Source organism: Dryobates pubescens, chromosome 19 (assembly GCF_014839835.1).
Source record: "Dryobates pubescens isolate bDryPub1 chromosome 19, bDryPub1.pri, whole genome shotgun sequence".
In the NCBI taxonomy this organism is placed as follows: Eukaryota; Metazoa; Chordata; class Aves; order Piciformes; family Picidae; genus Dryobates; species Dryobates pubescens.
Window position 1 is genome coordinate 18,466,018 of NC_071630.1, and position 18,425 is coordinate 18,484,442.

Here is an 18,425-nt window from a genome sequence, read left to right on the forward strand (position 1 = left end):
AAATGGGAAGCTGGTGGCACTCAAAAACCAAACCAAACACAAACCAATGAGGAATAAGTTACCAGATCAATATTTTTTAGAAGCATCCCAAACTCCCTCAGAGACCTGTAAAGAACACAGATGCTTTTGTTCTTCATTCCTGTTTATTTTTACGGCAGAGGTTCATACTGTATTATCTGTTGGAAGGACATGGTATTAAAAAGGGAAAATACATCCATTATGGCATTCCTTTGCTGAAGATTTTGTTACTGCCTGCCTGACAGAAACCAGACAAAGAAATAAAACAAAAGAGGGGGAAATGTTAAGCTTTCCATTTATTTAAAAACCTATATTACTTTATGATTCTGCCTTACTTTATGCTAAGGAAACTAACTCAAGACCTGATCAGAGTATCACTTTTCAAATGCCTAAATCCCTGTAAAGGTTTAGTGTCTGGCTGTGTGCATTTTGCTCAGTATTAACATGTTCAATGGAGTACTTTGATTTTTTTTTTCTTTTTCCTTTTTTTTTTTTTTTATCTAGACGCCAGAAGCTGGTGAATATATGCTTCATAGCTTCAGATAAACCTTTTGTTCTTCTGGGGCTGATCAGCTGGTGCAGCAGCGAGAGGGAGAGGAGGAAGGAAATTCACAGGGGCTCCACGGTTTCAAAAAGTCAAATTACCTCTGAGCCATGGCATTGCTGATAATTTAAATGAAAAAATATATATACAGGCTGCACCACACAACATCTCTACTGTTAGGACTTTTAATGAAGCCCCAGTTGTGATGACACTGAAGCAGGGAACGCTACGGTGGGATAATTACTTGGCTCCCTCGCAGCTGAGTTTCACAGATGCATTATTAACGGCACATTCCATGCCATAACGAGCACCGAATGTAGGTGGGATTCGCAAGCCCCGGCATCCGCCATTAGCAGGTTGGCGCAAACACAAATGAGTGTTTTCACAAAAGCATGCAAAGGTTGTGAAATTCCAATGAATTCTTTCACTGGAAAAAAGAGTTCAAGCTGCCATGACCGGATATGTCACCTCCCACGGCACGCCGCGCGCCCGGCGAGGCACCATGGGAAATTACAGAATCAGAATGCATTGATTTTTCTGTAGAAAATATAGGCAGCAGCCCTGATGAAGAATTAAAGAGGAAATGTAATAACCTAATTCTCCTCCAACGTCCTCACACACCCCCCTCCCAGCCCAGGCACCCAGTTCCTGAATCCAGACAAAAGCCAGGTGAATGACAAAGATAAAAAACAGCGATTTTGCTCAAGCAGGTGGTGGGATGCTGGGCTGTGTGCAGCACTAGGTGCTTACACCAGGGCTGGACTCGGCCCGCTTTGTCTAAATGTCACCAGCTTCAGGACACAACATTACCAAGCAATATTTGTTTTATGCTGCCACATGTTTTATGTTATTCTCCACAACATTCATCCCTGAACATTGCTTAGATACAAGCCCTAAACAGGTTTTCTCCATAGAATACTATTTACAGTATAAGAAATTATTAATAATTCCTCCTCAAATCGTACTGTATATGGCTTGAAAACTCTGGAGAATATAGAAAGAATTCCTCCTCTCTCCTCCATGCCACACACAGAGAAAATACAACATTAATGTCTTCCTTTATTTCAGGGCAAGTTAGCCCAGCACTATGCCTACATTCCTTCCTAGCCTCGTCAATGGCAGACACAATTAAGACATTCCTCATGACCACGCGGTAGTGCTTATTTCGCTGTTTGCAGCACAAGTTTGAACTAAAGGCAGTTACAAAATTAATGGCAGCCCTGTTTTTTTTTTAAAGCCTCTATTTCAAGGTGACCCTTTTCCTATTTTGTGTGTCACCCTAAGTGTTGCAGCATGCATACTGAACCAACACTCTCCCAGTAATTAACACCAGCGCTTAATGAAGTCCAGCTGCTGCGCTGGCAAACTGAAGGGATGCCAACCTTTGTAAACTAGTACTTGGGCTACTCCAGTTACAGCTGCTCTAAAGCCACAGCAGTCAACTTCTCTTTGCCTACTTCTCAGAGATAATTCTTACCAAATAAGACAAGTGTTCAAGATTAAGCATTTAATAACAAAGCTTATCTCTGAACTAATATTTCAAGCTGGAAATTTTATAAAGGGCTGGATCAACTTAAATGAATGCTGCAGAATGAATAAAAATCCTGAGTAGCAAATGAAAAGCTGAAATGAAGATTTGCACTGTTGAACATATAAACCTTTAAAAACCCTAGAAGTGCAGTTCCAAGGGAAAATTGGAGACAGATTCTTCAGCAATATCTGTTCCTCTGAACTCCTTTCCTGATCTAGTATGAGAGACACTTATCAGCCAATGCTTTATTAAAATGATGTGCTCTGCCAGTTTCATTGCATGCAGTGGTATGGCAGGGATACTAGGTGAATGCTTTTAGAGAATGCTTGAAAAAGTTTGTATTGTAACTCATTCCACATGGATTTTCAAAAGAGGAAAAAAAATGCCTTCCACAGTCTTCCTCTACATGTGCTTTCTTCCTCTGCTCCTTTATCTACCTCTCTTAATATGCTACTTTCCCATGCAGCAGTACAGATAACAGTGCCCAGTTTAAGTGAGAGATTTCTAACCTCCCTCTCCACAGCCAAAAAAAGCAATTCAAAACTGCAAAACACACCCTCTTTTCCTCCTGGACACACACAGCAGATACTACATCCCACATTTCTGTTTTACATACCCATGCAGGACTCCTACTTCAGTCAAGGAGATACCTAGACTAGGCTGGAGATGGAAAGTTTGAGCTGAGGCTTCCTGGGGAGGGGAGACCCTCACCTGCTGCCCAGCTGGGAGCCAGACTAGGCAGGAAGGGCTCAACAGGTGAGCTGGGCTCAGGCAGAGGTACTTAAGCTTTCAAAACTACTAATAGAAACAATGGCTTCTACTATGATAAACACTAAATGGCCTTTTAAAAGGCATGAGGGAAGGGAACTGGCTAATTTACTTTCAGTTGAACTAATTTACACATAGGTAATGTATCAATTTATAAATCTATTCAGCTCAAACAAATCAACAGCTCTTCCAAGAAGGGGTTAAAGCCCTGCAATTGGCCCAGTTTTTCCACTAGAGACCTAGCATTGCACAGGATCAGTATTAAAAGTACATTCTCGATTATTCTGGATGTCCATACCCAGGAGAATAAAACCAAAATCATTAGCTTACACAATAACATAGTCCTTGAAATTGCCTTTTAAAAAATAGAAATAAATAGATAAATAAATAGATAAATAATGGATGTGTGCAGAGCAATGCTGACTTCCAAGCACAAATTCCTTTGTTTTTCTTAATGTTAGCTTTGGACCTTACCAACGACTCAAAAGGAGCTGCACTGAAATAATTGTGTAACCTGGCAGCACTCTGCAACATATCAACATATCAACATTTCAGATAGCAAAGGGCTAAAAGCCAAGAACCTAACTTCAGTTTCATTAAAAGAAAATATTCCACATATTACACCATCTACTTTTCTTATTGCAAGTTTTATCTTAAATTATCCAGACTTTCATAGGGAAAGCCCGTTTTTAATTATCAAAAAGATGTTGTGGCTAGGTTCCACAAGAGCAAACCATGGGAAAAGAAGACCGTGGTTTTGCATGGCATGGTGCAAGGCTCACAAACCTCTCGTGTGCATTGGTCTCTATGTAACAGTCAACCATGGAAAAAAGACTGTTTACAACAGAAGGCATCTGGTTGGATGCACGATTATTCTGCCTTAAATCCAAACATTTTAGATTTCTTAGCTCCCTCTTTTGTTCAGCTTTAGTTCTCATGGTTGCCTTTTTCTGCACTGCCTTGTTCTTTTTTAGCGCATATGATAACCCAGCATGACAAAAGTCTTCATAGCCATCACACCCCCCTGATTCTTAAACAGGTGAGAGTTATTAGTTTCACCAAGAAAAGAGGTTCACACATATATCTTGAATTAATTTTTAAAATTGTTTCACAAGGCAGCTACTCTATTTCTTCTGCAATGATAAAGCTCACAGCTTGCTAGCTTGCAAACTCAAGGGAATTGTCTACTTGAAAGTAGAGCCTGAACTACTAAATATAGATTCAGATCTAGATATTGAAACCTTCCTGCTCCCCAAACATTGGGTGTGCAAATCTAAACATGCAGTCTTCGCTCAGAATTTAAACTTCAGGTTATCCTAACATGCTGATGGTGCTCAAATGCAGACAGCAGGGCTTGTTTCCATGAAATTACAGGTATTTTCTCTTTTTTCCTCAAATCTTCTTTTTAAAGTTCCTTAAGGGATATCACCCTGTGTGCAAGGTTTTAAAAGGTAAGGCCACAAACACCTGAAATTAAAGTTTCTTCTATATATTCATGAATAGAAGAATACATGCTTTAAGATCATGTGTGGAAAGTAGACTCTGCAGGCCTTCCAATATTGCTGAATGTATTATTTCAGTACCCTAAGACGCTGCTATACCCACAGAGGTGCAGCTATCCGCTGTTTAACAGTGCACACACTGTATGGGTGCCTGAGTAACTTTATGAATTGGGTGTATGACAGATGCAGCTCAGTTAGGATAAAACAATAGATTTAAACATGCCGCAGGCAGTACTTCAGAGAAGTCACTGTACCACACCAGTTTTTAAGAATGAGATTCAAGATTGTGGCATCTTGAACTTTAAAACGGCTCCTACAGCAGGCACACGTTGTACGAGGCACCAGACATAACTTTATTGTACAAATGGAATGGAATGTACATCAGGAGTGGAATAAAGCTTTCCTTACTGACATGAAGTGGAAAAGCATATTTCCACAGTCTTTAGTGTGTTAGCTTTCATGTTCTTCAGTAAGTTACCCTCTGGTTTGCCACAAGTCCAGAGCCTCCCCATTAGCCAAGTGGAACACTGACAAACCTGAAAGGGAAGCTGCCGATAACCCAGATCTCCGCTTAGCAAGCATGGCAAGGGCTGGCGCTGCTTCTCTTGTGTTCACTTTCCAGACAGGGAAATACTAATTGTCTTTTAAAAATCTCTATAGTATTTTGTCAATATTTTTTTATTACAGCAGAGCATGTATAAATATTTTATTGTAAACCAAGGGCCTAAAATAAACAGTTTAGTAAATAGTTATTACATTACAAGGAAAAACATCTGTGGAAACTGTTTTCCATGTAATTATTCGTGCTATTTTACATTAGCTCTCAATGTGAATTTCTTTGGCTCTAACATTTCACTTGTTCTAAATCTTCCTCCTTGTTGCTATTATTAAAATCTTAAAAAGGTGCCAAATCTTAAATGAAGAAAAAAAAATGATTCGCTAGAAATTATTCATATCACAGTGAGCCTCTACTAAACCTGGCAGGGGTGCAATATTTTCGCTGAAATTAACATAAAATATACAACTGCAAATTATCCAGGAAATAGCAATGTTCTTTACAGTGCACATTTACATTTGGTAAAAAATGTTCTACTTATCTGTCTAGCACAAAGCTCCCATCGCTTCCAAAGGCAGATTTAAAGGGATAGTGATAGCTCTGCACAGGGAGCAGGGGCCTTGCAGCGGCTGTAACAAATAGCTGGTGGGGAAAATGCCCTTCGATAATTACCGAAGGTAACAGGAATCGCCGGACGGTCCTTGTGGTGAATACTAACAATCTAATGTTAGATTTCTTCCCCTTTTGGTACACTGGATGGATTTCCTCTCTTAGGTCTAAGTCCCTTCTACTAAACACAAGAAAAACTGTAATACCATGTAAAATGCAAATTTTGCTGTAAATATTTTATAAAATTGTTGCATACATCCCAAAAGCTATAGGTCTTAATTGAGAGCAGGCTATTTTTCCAGTCAATATATGGAAATGGAAAATGCTAATTCATGTTTTTCTACTTATGAAAAACCCTGGAGAATGGCAAAACCACAAACGCACTCACTTTAATATTATAAATATAATTTGGCTCCCTCTTTGCAGTCCCCAGTGTCCTGGCTTTTATCTCCCAATGGCTGCAGAGGAAGAATCAGAGAATCGCTTTTACATCCCCTGCGCAGGAAGTCACCCCCGCACACTGCCAGCTTGGCAAAAGAGCAACAGCCTGAGCTCGCAAACGCAGCAAACAGGAACTGAAACAAAAAATTCCAGCGCTCTTACATAGGAAACAAGCCTCAAATGGCAACAAACCTGCTCGGGGTGAGCGGCGTGCACACTCAGCCCCGCTGCCAAGAGCCACTGCCACCACAGGCCAGCCCGGTGGAGGAGCGGGGCTGCCCCAACACTGGCCCCAGTCCCGTGGCTCTTCCTTAGATTTATTTTCTCTCTTCAGAGGAACCAGTGGCTCAGCCTATAAGGCCTTGAAACAACCTCTCACAAGGTGTATCGAGTATGAGTAGAAGTCAGTTAGCCTGCTCCAGTGTATGGTTACTTGCACTTGTCTTTATTCATCTACTTTTCACTCCCTTGTCAAGGAAAACCCAGTCTTTCGCATCTTCTAGAAAAGAAATCATTAGGCTGCCAAAGTTAAAACTCTAAAGGTCATTGATGCTGGCTTTGAAGACTGAAAATGATATTATTCCCCATTAGACTTTTAATCTCATGATTAGAGCTAAAGTTAACATGGCTGTTTCATTTTCTACCAGGCAAGAGTAAACTCAATTTTTCCTTCTCTACCAGAATACTTAATGGCATCCTATCTTGATGAGCAATATCTCATAGTTAAACAGTACGAACAATGAAAATGCAAAATACTTTGCAAGAGGTTTTTTGAATTTTTAAATGCTATTTGGTTAACCCTGAAAAGGCTTAACACATGCACAGCAAAATCCACCCATGGAAATCCCACAAGTCAAAGGACTTGTTGTCGAGACTGCAGACCTCACAGGCGCAGTGAGACACAGTGACAAGGAGGGAAGGATCCATCTTTTCCCAGTTTGAACTCTTACTCCTACACCCCTAATACTTAGCCCAAAAAATGTTTCTGAAGCAAGTATTGCCCATGAGTGCAAGTGGGACCAAACATGTCAGTAAGAGCTACTTGCCTGGGTGGAATCTGCCCCCTTGGGCTCCTCATGGCTATTAAGATTAGATTTGCCAAAACCTCGTGGAAATGGCTATGGAACAAAAATCTACAGGTGTGTACTAGTTTGAAAACCCACTATAGAGCATTCACTGTTATTATAGGCAGATGCATGGAAAAAATTCAATTTTCTTCATTCAAGACAGACTCTGATAACCAGCTAGTAAAACTCAGACTATAATTTCTTATTCAGTGTTCCACATGAGATCCATTTTGCTGAATTTAACATGTTTTGCTGTTAATGGATTTCACAGTGTGTTGCCATTTTTATACAGCTGTCCAAATAAAATGTAGTGTATGATGATGTGCTTTTACTGTACTGCTAGCCTGCAAATGGCAGCCACTTCCCCAGTTTAAGCTGTAGGAAAATGGGAAAACTCTTTGACTAGGCCATTTAATGTATGTATTTTTGGTCTTCAGAGTTCTTTTCCTTCTAAGTCATGTTCAAACAAGAAGAAGGATGCAAGATAGATATAATTCCATCTTGTACATTTATGGACTAATAGGATTTCCACTGAAGATGAAACCAAATTTCAGTATTTCAGGTGTTAATAATAAAAGGTTACTAAAGGTAACAGACCTACACCTTTGTATTTCTTGAAATCTGGGCTCCTACCCTGCATGACAAATGCCTCATTTCTTTGAAATTGCAGACTAATTACTGGATTGCAGGGACTACCTGGTGCACAAAACACAAACCACTCAGTAGTTAATAGTTTACAAGAAATGTCTGCGCTGAACTCCAGAACTGCTAAACCATCTTGAGCTGTTTGGCAGTGAAGCATCTACAAGTAACTGTACATTTCTGTTCCAAAACAGGCTCTTCAGAAAATACATAGCAAGATTTTCCCCACATCAACTCTACATGGACTTTTTGGCACCGAAAGCTGAATGCTTACGCATGGCTATGTCCCACAGCCAAACAGTATGATGGGTATCTGGGCATTAGATGCCCTGACAGTAGATGTTAGTGCTTTTAACACACTCACCAAGAAAAAAAAACCCTTACAAGCTGCAATGAAAACATGAACCTAGTTTTCCTTTTAATAATGCTTTAAGCACATACCTGATTTTTCTGATACCCTAAGTTCCACATATCTTCCATATATAGTACAGTATGTTTCCCTTTTTTTTAAGAGCATTGTTTGGCTTTCTCCACCCCTCACCCCCAGATTTTAAGAATAAATACTGAATCAAAAGGTCAAAAGTTTCTCTATCCCTTGCCTTGCCTTACCTTTTTCCCTGCCATCATAGGAAGATTCTTAACTACAACATTTGAAAAAGGGGAGAAAATGTCACTGGAATACTTTCTTCCCTTCAACTTCAGCTGTCTATATCCAGTCCAGCTGGAATCAGTTACTGTCCACTGCATGAGGTTTCATCATTTAACTCTTGTTGGCAACATTCGCTCCTGAATATAGCTCATAGTCATGGGGTTTAAGAAATCCTTGTCCATACCCTAATAATACACAATAGCTGATGTGTACCAAAACATAACAGCAGAGGATACACCAGTGGTGCTAGGTGATATTGATCCTTTAAAACACCCTAACACTACACAAAGCACAACTTTAAACCAGCGCATCTTCCCAGCCTGAACTGTGTTAAAAGACTTGCCTGTGAACACAGAATAACATACAGTCATTGCAGAATTAAAACACTTTACTATTACACACACAATGTTCCAAAGATCTGGTCATTTTTTAAGGCCCTTGACTGTCCACCAGACAATGGATGAAGTGCATCTGAAAGCAGAATTAACCTCAAGTAGGCCATGATTGACTGAAGTAGTGATTCCTACACAACAGAAGTGTGCTGTGCACCTCCCACCTGCAGTATCATTTTTTAGTCTTCAACAATTCAGGAGGTGCAACAGAAGGAAACACCAGACCAAACTGCTTTTGGCTTGTTTCTACAGGAAGCAGGAGGTAAAAAGGCTCAATTCTGCCCCAAGGGGTCAGCACCTCATTCACCCCATCTGTCCCTGGGTCTGTGCCAGCAGGAGAAACCACAAAACACAAAGCAGAAAAGATACAGGAGACAGCGTACTGGTCAAAAAGACAGCTATGATGAACACCATGACAGGTGTTTTGTCCTGCTATGGAGCTCTGTCTTCTGAAAACCAGGTATCCTTACACATTGTTACATGTGGGGTTTTTTCAGTTGTAACAAGACAAAAAGGTGTTCTCATTTATAAAATCATGATTTGCCAATTCTTCTATCTTTGACATTACTGCAGGGAAGTCTGGCAGGGTCTTCGTCCTCAGGCTTACTGTGCACTCACACAGCGGTTACTGTCTGTTGTGAAAATGGTAAGGTTGGGGTTTTTTTAATTAAAGAAATTTTATTTTTAAATGGCACTCAATGAATCTGCCAAGTCAAAATTTTCAATTAAAACCCTTCTGATTCTAACAAAGGCCCAAAGCTGTTAAAAGTTACTAATAAATCGAACGAAAAAGCATTTGTGTTGCTGTACAAGCAGGCACATCTGATGCAAACAACACAGACCATTCATGTAAAGGCTTTATCTCTGCTGGGAACCTCGAAACACTGAAGAAAGGTAAAAGCATTTAAATGATTTGCATGGTCTTCCTTCAAGGGAAACACTTGTAAGGAACCTCAAGGTAGAAAAGGTTAGCTCCACAAGTTAAAAAAAGGCAAAAAGGTGCCAGTACCCCAGACAGGCAGCTCACAGAGAGAGGACTGTATTTCATTTGACTTGCTTGCCAGCAAATAATTATTTTTCTAAGGGCCACATCAGTTGGTTACCTCTTGTACCAAAAGACCAGATTAAATCTCCCCCAAGGTTAAGGATGCTGTTTAGTTTGAACTATAATTAAAGGCATCAGGCCAAACATCTCTCTTTGAAGTCGCCCAAGTAACAGAAGGAACAAATCTGGACCTGTAACACACAGACAAACCATTTTTCTCTTGATAACCAGGCTTCAGCATATATGTACCAGTACCCTACTGGTTCAAAACCAGAGGGTTATTACATAATAAAAAGAAGGAAAAAAAAACAACAATCCAACATTTTAGGTCCAATGCTCAGAATTGCTGAATATTGAACCACACATTCAGAAAGAACGAAATCCAGAATTTTATTAGTAGCAAAAGAATTTAACTGCAGTTTACTATATTTTCTTTTCCCATTTTCCTATGACTGCAAACAATCTGAAAACTTATCTATGTTTGCCCAAAGAGGTAAAAAAAAAAAGTATTTTCTAACTCTTTATAACTAAGTTAATTCCTAACTATCCCAGTACAGGTCTTCCCAGCTTCACTAAAAACTTATTCCTCTTTTTTCTTATTCACTTCTCACATTTCAGCTACCTTTCACAAATAGACACAAAGCTTTCTGTCACTCAGGTAGGTAGTACTGGTATGTGTAGTTTTCAAACCAATACATTTGTTTGACAAATGAAGAGCAAATGGAGGTAACATCTATTTTCTGCAGATAAAACCATTATCTTTCAATAAGCCCCCACAAAGAAATAATCCATACTTAGATTTTAGGATAGAACTGATACAGATGTTAGTCCCACAATTCACCTGAGGAGAACAACTTCAACTTCCTGAAAACATTATTTGTATTCAATCCAAAAACTACACCAAGAAATGATGGAGGGTTTGCTCCCCCCTCCACCCCTAAGAAATATTCTGGTGTTTTTTCCCTCGAAAGTAGGACACAGAGGGGTGCTGACCTCTCCACTGGGAAGGAGTAGAGTCATTTTGCCATCTGCAGGGAGAACCCAAACCCCATATGGTGTGGACTTGCTTTCTTTTCCAGATTTAAGATTAGCACAGAGGGGCTAAGAAATTTGTTTGTGAACTTAGAGACACACGGCCACATGCATATAAAATAATCTGAGCAACAGGCAGAAAGCATCTCTGCAGACTCTTAGAAACATATGTACAACAGTTTTCAAGGTTCATAGGATTAATAAAAATAAAGAACAAGTTACATCTTCCAAGAAATCACTGCTACACAGGTCAAAGTTTACTGAAAAATGGCAAATTTTGCCACATTAACTGATGTTGAAAGGCTGTGAATAGATTAAGGTGCTTGCTAATGATAACTTTGAAGAAACATCACACTTAAAACTCAGACTGATTGCAGAAAAGGTGTTTTATCAACTGCTCCTTCTATGAATAAATATGAAACTACCAGGAAAGTGTTTAAACAGGTGTAATCACAACTGCATATGAAAATTGAGTTTAGAGGCTGCAAGGAATCTTAACACAGTTAAGACAGAATAAAAGCAATGTAAAACTGTGATCATAGCTGATTATACATGTATCATGCAAACCAGGAATGTTGTCATAGCAGCTATAAAAATGTCAGTGAAAACTGAACCACTATTACCAAGTTGTAAATGAAATGAAAAATGCAAAAGGAATATGTGAATGAATACATTAAGGGAAATGCTATTTCCTTCCTGGTGGATAAATAAGCATAACAAAATACATTCTCATGAAATGGAGTAATTTGTATGAACAAATATGCATAGATAACAATTGCAGGAGGCCACATCTGCACAGTACGACTGGGTAAAATGATTAAGATTTTGGGTAATGAATTTTCCAGCCTCAGAAAGAAAGGGACAGTAAAAATGCAATGTTATGAACCCAGTATCAAAGTAAGAAGCCAATTAAGTAATGGATTATGTTAAGGGCCACAAAATGTTTATTCTAAAAGGAGCTCGTATTGTCTGTTGGCAATGGCAATTTAGCTTTCAGCCTGACTACGCTTGTTAAAAAGCATGACTTAAAATCAAACATTCTAGCCTTTTACACACTTGCATGAGTGCTTAATACTAACAATTATTAGCACCAAAACAATAGAAGCTCAAGGTTTAAAGTTGGACAAAACAACACAAGGACCTACTGGCATAAACCAATCCGTGTGCTCAAGAGCTCAAGGCAGCAGCAAACTCCAGTCAGGCAAAGTCCCCTGCAGCAGCTCCAGCAGGACTATGGCCAGCCTGCAGCACTCATACATGGCAGGATTAAAGCTTGCACATGCACCTGGAAACACCATGTATGTTGTTCATCTGTTAAGGTAAGTACAGCTAACATTTTTCCCCCCTAAAATTAGTCTTTTACAATAGTCTGGCACTGCAAAACAGAAGTCCAATGCATATTGTTAATTAAGGCAAGTCCACATAGTATTGGATATTGAAGCAAGTACTGGGTAAATATTATGAAGGTTGTACCTTCATTTCTGCACTAAAAGAGCAATTACTTGGAATATGCTTTACAAACATCAAAGTTTGAAAATTATTTTTGAGTTTCTAATGTATCCATAATTAATTCACACATTCAGCTGTTGAGTCCAGAAATATGTTTCTGTTGATAATTTGCATCTAATGCTTCAAAAACAATCTGGCACATTTTCATTTGTCTTAATGCCTGAAAGCTATTACCAAGATAGTGCTTTACAATGTCATCACCATTGCTAACTTGTATAGGCTTTAACTAACACTAGCTCTTAGGTCTGAAGTGTTTCCCTCAGGAATTAAACAGTTTTGTCTCAGGACACAATGTCATGATGGTATCTCAATGGAAGGAAATGTGTTTACCAAATAACACCCTTAAAATTTAAATCCATTAGAATTCAAGTATTGTATTAAACAAAACACACAGGAAAATGGGAATTTTACAACCATTAAAGCTGCCCTTCTTCCAGTATTGACTCCATACATTTCACATGAAATTAAGTATGTTTTCTTATAGGAGAGATTCTGAGAAGTGTTAGCTGTCCTTAACTCCCAAATCACTGATAATGAGGAACAACATCATGAGGTGTGAGTATCAGGAATGCTTCACATCCTCATCAGAGATGCCCAGGGCTAGTATTTCCACACGTATAAAAGCCAGCTCTGCAAAAATGTTGCTTATCTACATCCTTTTCACACAGACATGCACTTAGAATCTGCTATGACAGGCAGGAGTCCAAGACTACACAAAATTAGTCCAACTGTTTATTTGTATAATAAATTAATTAGCAATTCTGTTAAAATCTGAATTTATGAAAACTGTGGGTGCCTAAATGGAAAGATAAAACTGCTTCTCTTTATGAACAGAAGAGGAAACCACAACTGGGAATATATACTACCTCAGCCCTTTCACCACTGTGCTTGGTTTCATCCCAGTGATTGAGCCTGGTATCAACAGCTAACTCTTTCAAACATAAAAATCATCTTCCTAAACTTCTGCTTTTTAGAAAATGATTTCTGTAGTTATTACTGCAGTTCCACCTCTTGCAAGCAACTAAGGTGCTTTTACTATTTTCTAATATTATGTTATTGTTAAAGGTTAAGGAAATAACAAACTACATTTGGACATTTTTTGTTCAGAATACTTGTATGGCTCTGAAAGAAACATAACTGTAGATGGATGTTATCCCCTCTCTTTATGTTTAGTTCTGACAGAGTGTTTCCAGAAGTTGAAACAGGATCTCCAAGGGCAGGAAGGGTAATTCAGATACAATGTATGATATGTCAGGCTTAGAGCAGTATTGGGAAAACTCTTCCCACTTCCTCCAAACAGGGTGTTTCATTTGGTTGTCCCCCTCACATCAAACAGGGAGGTATTTATCCAGACAGCAGTCCAAGAATGAGACCACTGAACAATTTCAGTGTGACTTCAGGAATTTTTCCCGCCAGCACTCCCTGTTGTCCCTAGTGGCTCTCAAAGCACAAACAGAGCCTCATGCTCCACCTTGCATATACTACACGTTCGGCCTGCGCCCCTCTCTCTCCCTCACTGCTCACCAGCATTCATACATTAATTTTGACTGAAGCACTGGTGATTGCATGTGTAAGGACAGGAGTGGCACTGGGGAAGGGCTCTGCTGAGCTCGAAGGAATTGGAAAGCCTCTCATGAGCCCATAGTCCTCTGGAGCCTGAGGCAGGAAGGTCCTGCAGCAACTCCAATGTTAGAGCATGACCAGGACTCATTATTTACCCCGTTCCAGCACTAACTGCACCCCAGTTGACCTTCCCATGGACATCTGCCAGAAGAATTTCTTAGAGAAAGGGAAAAAGAAGGGTGGGGATAGTTGTCCATCATTTTTGAACATTAAACAGAAAACACTTCTCATTTCAGTGAGACAGAAGTACTGCTATGTCCACTTCTACTCAAACAGTTGAGGGCCACAGCACAGGTCTGAAAGCACTTTCTCTTGACACAGGATGCTTTGGCCTGACTGGGGAGCAACAAGTATGTACAACAACATGCACCCTGAAAAACATTAACTACAGCCTTTTGCCTGGCTGTGGGAGCAGTACAGATGTAGAAACCCAATAGGAAAACCCTGGTCCAAATCCTGACTTCCCTGTGCAGGGCTCTGTGCTGGATCTCCCTTGGTAGCGTGGGACAGGAAAGTGTCAGGCCCCTTCCCTTGGGCAGTCGCTGCCCGTGCGTGGTGTGGACTCCATGGAGGCCCAGTGATGGAGCTTGAAGTTCCATGGCTTCCCCAGCCACTGGGGAGAAACTGTACTGACAAATTTCCCTGCTTCTGGCTGCTGTCATTGCTGCTCAATGCTCCCTGTAGAGCCCACAGCTGCCTACGCCCATCTTCCCCTGCATCTAATAGAGCCTGCACATCAGAGGCAGTGGTAGGTGGGGAGGAAAGGGGGAGAAGCTTTAAACATCGACAGGTCAGCGCAACAGGAGGGAAGCAAGTACAGAGGCAGCAAGAACTACTGAAAGTTTTTGATATAGTCCCAGGTGGACTCCCCCAATGCCTGTAAATGTTTCAAAGGGGGATCCCCTTTTTGTGGGCACAGAAATGTTTCAAAGGAGCCCAAATCAGTGCAATGTTTCAAAGACCTCTGCTCTGCTCTGCTCTGCCCCCGCCCAAGCTGAAAACATTTCTAAACAGATCCATTCCTGGCTAACTCCAGCTAAGGAGGTCTGTTCTGCTCACAGCCCTCCTACTGGCCCCAGTGTAAAATGAAACAAAACATTTACCTCCTCTGGGGATGCATCCAGCTTGCTCCTTCCCCGGGGACCCTGTGCAGGACCCAGTGTGTCTCTGTGTTTGTGCACAGAATGAAAGGCTAGAGTGCAGAAGGATAATTTTTCAAAGCAGTATGTGGGAGTTGCACTGGAAATTCCCTGCATACTCCTTTGAAAACAATAAACCCCCTACCTCCATGAATTATGAGCAGGGTCTCTGACTCCAGACTGAGGAGCAGAGAGGTTGAAGAGGGAGGCACAACCAACTTAAATGCATGCACTTTTTAAGACAATGATGTAAGAAATAATTGACTTCTTTAATCATATTAGAGGCTCTGATACTTAAGAGATGTCAATTCTACAGAGCAAAGATTCCTTTGTTGACAGTCACTTGAGCAGAATAAAACTGTAAGCAAGTGCTTAGGATACCTCAGCTATTGATTTTGTGTTTCTCAAAGTAAGAGAAGAAAGTGCTGCTGAAAGATCTTGGATTATCAAAGCCAAGTGTTATTTTACCTAAAAATTACATGTCAAGGCTAACTTCATTGTCTTGGCTCACTTCAAATTCAAGAGAGATATAAAAATCTCTCCCTGGAAATGCTTATCCTACTCAAACTCTTATCTTAGCTTGGTATCAATCATTCATTTTCCCCAGACAGCATCTCAATGACTATATTAAACCAGACACCTTAATTTTAGACAGATACAAGTTCATTGAGATGAGTCCAACCCCAAGCTCCTGGGGAGAGACAGTCAGGCTCCTCCCCAAGTACCTGCATTTTCACCCTGGGATCTCAGCACAAACAAATCCTCATTTGTAGATCTTAAACTGACAGTGATGACACTAATAACCCCTATGACACAGACCTAGGCTACAGAAACAGTTATATTAGCTTTGTTCTCTCACCTTGTTTTCTAAGTGATAAACCAGCCTAAGCAGTGAGGGGGCACATGCCAATTCCTCCTATGTCTTGAGTAAGCCATCAAGGCTCTCAGGCTTTGAACAAAGGGCACAGGAGCAAGCTCAAAAGGCAATTCATCACTCTTCTTACTAGTACTGACTCAGCACTATGACACAGCACTGTGGAACTCAACACCAGAATCTGCCCGGTATTTATTGCTGGAGAAATGGTGACTTCTAGCCTCTCCTTTGCCCTTCAGTATTCTCCAGTAAAGAACAAACACCAACAGGAAACTCATTGGCAACACCTCTTTGGAAGCAGTCACATGTCCTGAAGGAAATGGGGCCCATGTGCTTTGTGAACTGAGATGCACTGAGTGGCAGGAAACTTGGCTCCATATTAAAGGTTTCTATACTTCACTCTTTCCTAAACTGCACCATGAAAAAAATGGGACAGCTTGAACTTAATGAACATTCTCAGTCCATATCTCATCAAAGCAGCACAAAGACATGACACCACAATGGAATAATTAACCATTTTCTTACCATGTCCAGGTATTTACAATGTTCTGCAGGTACAGCACCAAGTCCACTTTGTAGTTTATATATAGAGCTCTCCCAAACATGTATAATAACTTATGTATAACTTCAAGGAAACAATAGGTACAGTTTTAACAAACAGTAGCTCTACACTTTTCTCAGCCTCCTGTCTTCTACCACTGCTGTTTTCCAACAGCAGTAATAGTGAACCTCGTATTTTTCCAGACAACACCAATTTGGGGATGTACATAAATAAACTTTACACATCAGTTACTAGAAAATGAAGAAATGCCACCTTTCCAAAAGTAAAAAGCATTCCTCTCTAAAATCAAGCAGAATCTTAACTGAGCACTTCATTACTTTTGTATTTTAAAACAATTTATTAGCTACTGGATCACAAATTAAGGTGAAACAACTGCTAAGCTTGTCTAAGGACTTTTTTTCTTTGAGGCTTCTTTGAAAAAAAATAATCTAGTGAGGAGCTACATGAAATCACTATGGTCCAATTAACAAGGATCTCACTTTTCAAGCTTGCAAACAAGAGATCACATTAACACCTGCTACAAAAGCAAACATTTTTAGATATCTTCATCTTAACCAGCTTGACATTGACTTCAAAATCCTGCCTTGCTCTCAGACACAAATTCTTGTGACTAGCATCTGTATTTTTCTTTTGGGGGTGGGAAGCTTATGACACTTTATATTTTTGTCTCTCTGGTATTTATGCATGATTCACCTCAAAGATAATAGGAGTTACATACATGCATTGGTGGGAAAACAGTTTTCTTCATGTAAAATTGTCGAAGGAAAAACATTATGCTTCTGGGAGATAAATGCTGCATGTGAACGTACGAGACACAAAGCATGCACCGCAGCGACCTCGAAGAAAGAATCTCATCCAACATATGCCTACAGTGGCATGTGTAAGTTTCTCCTTTGTGGTCTGTGCATCAAAACAAACCGACCTCTCGGGCCAACACATGTATTTATAACATCTGTACAGACAGTGAAAGCATTTGTTTGCATTCATCAGAAAAGTTACCATGCAGCTGCGGCAGAAATACAAGCCATCAGGTTACAAAAACACTTTACTACGAACTGTTGCGACGGGACTGGAGTAGAAGCAAAACCTGATTTTTAAAACACTTGTATGACTGAAAAGTTGAACTTTCTGAAGTCCAGAATTGTTGGGAAAAGAAGAAATAAAACCATCGAAGTAACTCTAAGTGTTTTGTTTTGACAATGCTCCTCAGGAATTCACCACACTTAGCTGGGAAAATGCTAGCAGTTAAATCTATTCAATGTCATGACATACAAAATTGAAACATAATTGCTCCTAAGTGGTTGACAACTGGCAAGTACTTTTTCCATAGATAGAGATAAATTTATGCTATCAAATGGAAGATACTGTCAAAAGTTTGATTTTAATATAAATGAAAATGCTACATGAGGACTCAAAAGGATAAGGAAAAAAGCTCAGCAGTAACACTTTTATAACCACATATTTAAAAAGCTTTGAAGTGAGGAATCATTACATCAAAATCATTTTCCTTGAAAGATAAAAAAAAATAAATTACAGCATGAATATTAACAAGTTATTAGAATAGCGAATTTCAAAGAGCAGCAAAAAACAAGCAGCCCAGGAGTGGCCTAGTTTAAAGAATGTCTTACCAATCATATGGTTAGCGACATGGATTTGTATCTCTCTCTCATTCTCAAAGGTCATCTGGCACTTGATGCATTGATAGGTCTTTTTCTGTTTAATAACCAAAAAAAGATTAGAGAAAACTGCACTGTAGCATAAGGCAATTGTGATTGTGAATATAAGCATGTTGCATGCTTCAACTTTCCTCCAGTGAGGCCTTTTCTACTCATCTAACCCCAACAGGACACCAAGCTGGGCTGGGCTTTTCCAGAACTATCAATACAAGTTCTAACTAACAGCCAGCTTTAGGAGATTTTTTT

The 18,425-nt window shown here is 39.8% G+C and overlaps 1 protein-coding gene across 4 annotated transcripts in view; it reads right to left on the reverse strand.

Annotated features, from left to right (window-relative positions):
- ZNF423 (zinc finger protein 423) overlaps positions 1-18,425 on the reverse strand; it is a 231,561-nt gene that overhangs the window by 71,223 nt on the left and 141,913 nt on the right. For all 4 annotated transcript variants that reach the window (XM_054170102.1, XM_054170101.1, XM_054170104.1 and 1 more), the window contains one exon: positions 18,132-18,216. In XM_054170102.1, the coding sequence (XP_054026077.1) occupies positions 18,132-18,216 (85 nt within the window). The remainder of the gene's footprint in view (positions 1-18,131; positions 18,217-18,425) is intronic.